Source organism: Nymphalis io, chromosome 14, assembly GCF_905147045.1.
Source record: "Nymphalis io chromosome 14, ilAglIoxx1.1, whole genome shotgun sequence".
Classification (NCBI taxonomy): domain Eukaryota; kingdom Metazoa; phylum Arthropoda; class Insecta; order Lepidoptera; family Nymphalidae; genus Nymphalis; species Nymphalis io.
The window spans coordinates 2,817,225-2,822,960 of record NC_065901.1 but is presented as its reverse complement, the minus strand read 5'-3'; the positions used below and the strand labels follow the sequence as shown (position 1 = coordinate 2,822,960).

Below are 5,736 nucleotides of genomic sequence, written 5' to 3'. Positions count from 1 at the left end.
CTGAGCTCAAGGCCTCCTCTCCCTTTTTGAGGAGAAGATTTGGAGCTTATTCCACCACGCTGCTCCAGTGCAGGTTGTTGGAATAAACATTTGGCAGAATTTCAGTGAAATTAGTCACATGCAGGTTTCCTCACGATGTTTTTTCTTGATCGTAAAACATGAGATGAATTATAATCACAAATTAAGCACCTGAAAATTCAGTGGTGCTTGCCCGGGTTTGAATCCACGATCATCGGTTAAGATTCACGCGTTCTAACCTCTGGGCCATCTCGGCTTTTTATAATATAATTTGGACGCTATGTGACAATTTTATTAAGCTAGTTATTTATGAAGAACTATTTTGTATTAAGTAAATTATGTGACAGTACTTTTCTAGAAACATTAGAGACATTATCCCATTTGACAATTTTCTGAGGTAAGGCGACATTTTAACTATAAAAATTAATGTCGTAATAAAAATAAAAATGTTACCTTATTATTGATCCCCGAGGAACTCCTGAAAGTCAGCGGTACGCTTAATGAGAAGAAGTTACGCTTATGGAGAAATTTAATGTAAAATGTTGTTTGACAAAGCTAATTATCAAAATAAGTTTAAAATTAAAGTTAGTTGTCAAGGTAAAAATGTAGACATGTAATAATCATGTTTTAAAATGAAAAAAAAGATTATTGCTTAAAATTATACCCGTTTATTTTTAGCTAATTATTAAATAAAAATATTAAATTACATTTTACACGAATATTTGATATAATACATTTTTCTCTTTATTTGATACAACGCCGGAAGGATGAAAAATATTATTATTAAAATTAATTATTTCACATTTGACTACGAAATAACAGAATGGGGGGAAATATTTATAAATAACATATTAAAGACGATCCATGCGCATTCGCAGCTTCTTAAAAAACATTATAATGATCATAATTAAATAGTCGTGGAAATTCAAAATGGCGAACAATAAGTGTCAGTTAAAGTATTAATTTGATATCATTGTATTTATGACATGTACTTTTACATCTTAATATTTATTAATTAAATCGTCAGAAATACTTAACTCAATCTCGGAAAACAATACGACTGAATAATTTATAATCCCATTCTTCTGGCCATACATGTTTTTCAATCCAATCTATAAAAGTAGTTACATTAGTATATACAGCGGGAATATTCTTCAGAGCACATTTGCTTGAACCAAATGCTGTTATTCCAACCACCATGTGCATGGTGCCCTCTTTTTTTGTTTCATATAATTTGTATTGTAATGGACCACCTGAATCACCCTAAAATAATATTATAATTAATTATGAACATTAGTATAATTGATTAAATTATTTAAAATAGTTAAAAATTCTTACAAAGCACGTGTCTACGCTGCCATCTGCCTTACCAGCGCACAATTGTTGATTAAACGTTCCCCACCAATTTCTATTTTTCAAAACTGAATCATCACAAAGTTTTGGATGGAATAAGTCCAATTTTGCGTAGAGAAGCTTATGTGAAAACTTTTGTCCTTCTGAAAATATTAAATGCATTGTGAAAAGTCTAAGTATACAATCATATATATGTATAGGTAATATTATGGTTCCTTTCAATTTAAATAATTCACCATATTAAGAAAAAATAATCCCACACACGAGCCAAATTTGTAGAATGGTAATATTTTACTAATAAACTAATGTGACTCATAATAGTATTGTAAATGTCTCTTTGGATAGGCGTAATTCATTATTCATTAATAAATCTTAATACTTATATCAACGATTTATAACAAGGTGCATTTGATAATTGGTCATTATCAAGTAAATAAATAAACAAGGACTTACTGTCAAAAACACCCCAACCAGTAACTGTAAGTTCCTTGTCTGGATTGATAACAGGTTTGCTGAACAGACAAGCTGGGTGGACAAATTTCGTAAATTCGACCACAGTTTTGAGTTCCAAAAGAGCAATATCATAATATTTTTTTGGACCATCATATTGAGGATGACGTCTTATAGATCTAATCGCGACGTCGACTGGAGTTTCGTAGCTTAAATCCTAAAATAAATAGAAATATCAAATAACTTATACTTACAATGATTATAATTTTACTTGAGGTAAAAATATAATACAAACTGAAACTCTTCGTATGACTGTTTTTTGATTTAAAATGTGAATGAGGCAATAAACTTCAGTACAAGGGACATAACATCTTAGATCACTTGGCTGCCATCATATTGGTACCATAAAAAGTGGCATATATATTTTACGACGCCAGTTACTAAAGGCGATGGTGATAACTCACCATCAGGTCGGGCCACTTTGCTCACCTTTCCTAAATTACTTAAAAAGCTAAGCGTTTGCTTGCTACTTACATAAATATCTGTTACTCCGAGTCTAACAATTTTGGGATGAGCATGATTTACAGCAACGGATTTTGTTTTCGTACAATGAGCTGCAGTTAACACAAATTTTTCACTGATTAGTGAAGAACCGCAAAGAAATATCCAACTCTTGTCGAAAGTCATCCAACCCAAGGCACCCTGGTATGACAGAAATATTGTTAGGGTGTAATAAACTAAAGTTATTAAAATTTATGATAAATTAAAAAAAATATGGCAATATATGTTTAAAATATATCTTACATAATATTATATATAAAGGTTAGCTCTGAATATTTTTCTAAGGCAATCCATTGGCGATCAGTCTTATGTATTTTTTATTTTAGTTTTAAATTCAATATTAAATATACTTGAGTTAAGCTATCCGTTATAATAAAATTATAGAAATGAATATAACCACGTAAAGCCGTTGGTCCTGCGCCTGAACCCTTTCCGGTCGTGTCGGATTGCCATCCCATCGGATTATGAGAGTAAGGGGTTACAGTGCATCAGTGTTTGCGCACACACTTGTGCACTATAATATGTCCTGCGTAATTGGCTAATCTTTTCACTTGTTCTTGCGTATACGCGTAGCGCGTTATTCGACACATTCGAGAAATTCGTAAATTAGCATACAAAATATTTGGGTATTTATCAAACAATAAACGCATGATCAGTGTAATATTACTGAGCGTGGGTGGACGAGTGAAGGGTATACGGTCACCGAAAATGTATCATCTTTTTTGACTTTATGTTTATATGACCTAGAAGTCAACGAAAATATTTGCTATTTTGCGTTATTTACAAATATTCATATGTTGTCACATAAAGACAATTAAATACGTGAAATTTACTGGTGGTAGAGCTTTGTGCAAGCTCGTCTGGGTAGGTACCACCCACTCATCAGATATTCTACCGCAAAACAGCAATACTTGGTATTGTTGTGTTCCGGTTTGAAGGGTGAGTGAGCCAGTGTAATTACAGGCACAAGGGACATAACATCTTAGTTCCCAAGGTTGGTGGCGCATTGTTGATGTAAGCGATGGTTAACATTTCTTACAAGGCCAATGTCTAAGGGCGTTTGGTGACCACTTACCATCAGGTGGCCCATATGCTCGTCCGTCTTCCTATTCTATAAAAAAAAAAAAATAAGTGTCAAAAAAAAGCATCACAAAACACTCAGAAGATGCTGATATAGTGTTATTGTAAATTACTGATTATAAAATTGTGTCATTAATGAAGGAAAATGTATATATATGATATTGGATATGTACGTTATAACTTTTTCCTTTCCGTTTCCGTTTTTTTTCCTACAATTTTTACTCACCATATGTGGATATTCTGATGGCTTTGTCCTTTGACCTCTTATTACAAAATACCGTTTATTACCTGTAATTACAATATAAACTTGATGGTTAAAAATAAATATAATAAACAAACTAAGTTACTACAAATATTTTATATCTCACAGCGTAAACAGATCGCATCATCATTTCAAAATATGATATTTTTATAGATAAAATTATAAAAGTTCGTTTGTAAAAAAAGCATGACATACATGAATGTTTTTTTATTTGCTCCCGTTCGTCCATTTTCCATAGATACTCCTTGCATTCTAAGCAAAAAAAAAATTAAATAACGAACATTTTAATAAATATAAACATATTAACAAAAAATATATAATAAATATAATAATTTGAACATGACCTCACAGGTTTCCTTTTTCCTTTTTAGCATTCAACGTATATTCAGTACTGTATAAATAGTTATTATTATAGAAATAACTTGACTATAGTCAAGAAGCTTTCTTTTCAATTCAAGCTCAAGTAGTTCTCGTAATTGACGAACGCACCAACGATAAAATATATTATATTAGAATGGTGGTAGGCCTTTGTGCAAACTCGTCTAGGTAGGTACCACACACTCATGAGATATTCTACCGCAAAACAGGAGTACTTGGTATTGTTGTGTTTCGGTTTGAATGGCGAGTGAGCCAGTGTAATTACTGGCACAAGGGACATACGTCGTAGTTCCTAAGGTTGGTGGTGCATTAAAATTTCTTACAATGCCAATGCTTATAGTTACGTTGGCGATTACATACCATCAGGTGGCCCATATGCTCGTCCACCTACCTATTCTATAAAAAAAAATCTAAAATAAATAAAAGTAAGCAAAGTTTTATTTAATTCAACGTAAGTAGTTATGTATGCACTTAAACAAAGCCAGCGATTTCTTGCGAAGTCCGTTATTTTGACCTGTCTCGGTGGGTTCATTTTGTTATGTTGTCGCAAGGTATGAAGGGCGAGTAAGCCAGTGTTAGAGATATTCTTTCATCTTAGTTTCTATGAAATAGATTATACTCAATACTTACTGCGTTCGCTTATTCTTAAGTTATGCGTATCATAATTTGGTATTTTTGGAGTATATTTCTTGGAAGGATTGCAGGGTTGGGATCGTAATCGACCAAAAGGAGTAACTATTTCTGAAACGTAATAAAAAACAAATTAAGAATCATATCCTATGATAATCACACGTCTTAATAAAATAAAAATGACACAAATTTTGTTTAAATGAGTACTATTATAATGCGTTTTTATTAAATAGTTGGCATGTTCGCAACTGTTTACAATTCTTCAGTAAATTATAAAAAAATTAATGGATATAATAACACAAAACTGTAACTGTTTTTATTGTCAACTTAAGTGATGGTTCAGTGAATGAACATTTATTTGGAAACCTATGTACATATATCAAATGATACTTAAAAATTCGAATCAAACCACACCGAAGCAGCGTGGTAGAATTAGCTTTAAGCCTCTTCCCAAGAGGAAACGAGACCTTTGTCCAGCAGTGCGATATTCACAGACTACTACATAACATTTGTTATAAATAAATTCACGAGTTAATTAACAATGAATATAAACAAACCTGAGGTAGCGATTATTAAAATCAACACAACACAAAGGTTGAACAACATTATAGAGACGGTATTCAATGCACTGTCCTGACACAATGTTCACCACAAACTGTTGTATTATTTGATAAATAATAATGACGCTACGAAGTGATGTTATATACTATAACTGTAGTAGTAATTTCCGTTGGGTTTGTTGGTTATGAAGGAAAAATGTTCGCTAATATACCATATAAGGTATTACAGTTTAGTAATTACTTTATTAGTTTAATTGAATGGTTATTTTATAAGTTACCGTAATAGGTCAAAATCATAAAGTGAATTTGTTTGTTTTATATTTTTCCCTTCCACCTATACAGGCAGACGTATCCTAACTAAATAGGAAAATAAAGCAGAGCGGAAACTAATATAGTATATGAACGAAAATAGTATAATTGCGAAAGTCACTCTGATAAAGTCAA

At 31.9% G+C, this 5,736-nt stretch overlaps 1 protein-coding gene across 1 annotated transcript; it reads right to left on the bottom strand.

Moving 5' to 3' along the window:
• Positions 1–793: 793 nt before the first annotated feature.
• LOC126773394 (serine protease snake-like) lies at positions 794–5,370 on the bottom strand. Its single transcript, XM_050494331.1, has 8 exons — positions 5,290–5,370; positions 4,733–4,843; positions 3,920–3,976; positions 3,689–3,750; positions 2,356–2,523; positions 1,825–2,038; positions 1,357–1,514; positions 794–1,281 (listed from the first exon to the last, which is right to left on the bottom strand). The coding sequence occupies exons 1-8, from the start codon at positions 5,336–5,338 to the stop codon at positions 1,057–1,059; spliced, it is 1,044 nt and encodes a 347-aa protein (XP_050350288.1). The 5' UTR covers positions 5,339–5,370; the 3' UTR covers positions 794–1,056.
• Between the last annotated feature and the right edge of the window lie 366 nt (positions 5,371–5,736).

Bases quoted from the DNA above. Each gene is read 5' to 3' on its own strand.
- LOC126773394 (XM_050494331.1), bottom strand. From the start codon at position 5,338: ATGTTGTTCAACCTTTGTGTTGTGTTGATTTTAATAATCGCTACCTCA. The intron at 1,515-1,824 runs GTAAGTCCTTGT...TAATATTTTCAG, and splicing joins TGGTTGGGGTGTTTTTGACA to AAGGACAAAAGTTTTCACAT. The intron at 1,282-1,356 runs GTAAGAATTTTT...ATATTATTTTAG, and splicing joins GCAGCGTAGACACGTGCTTT to GGTGATTCAGGTGGTCCATT.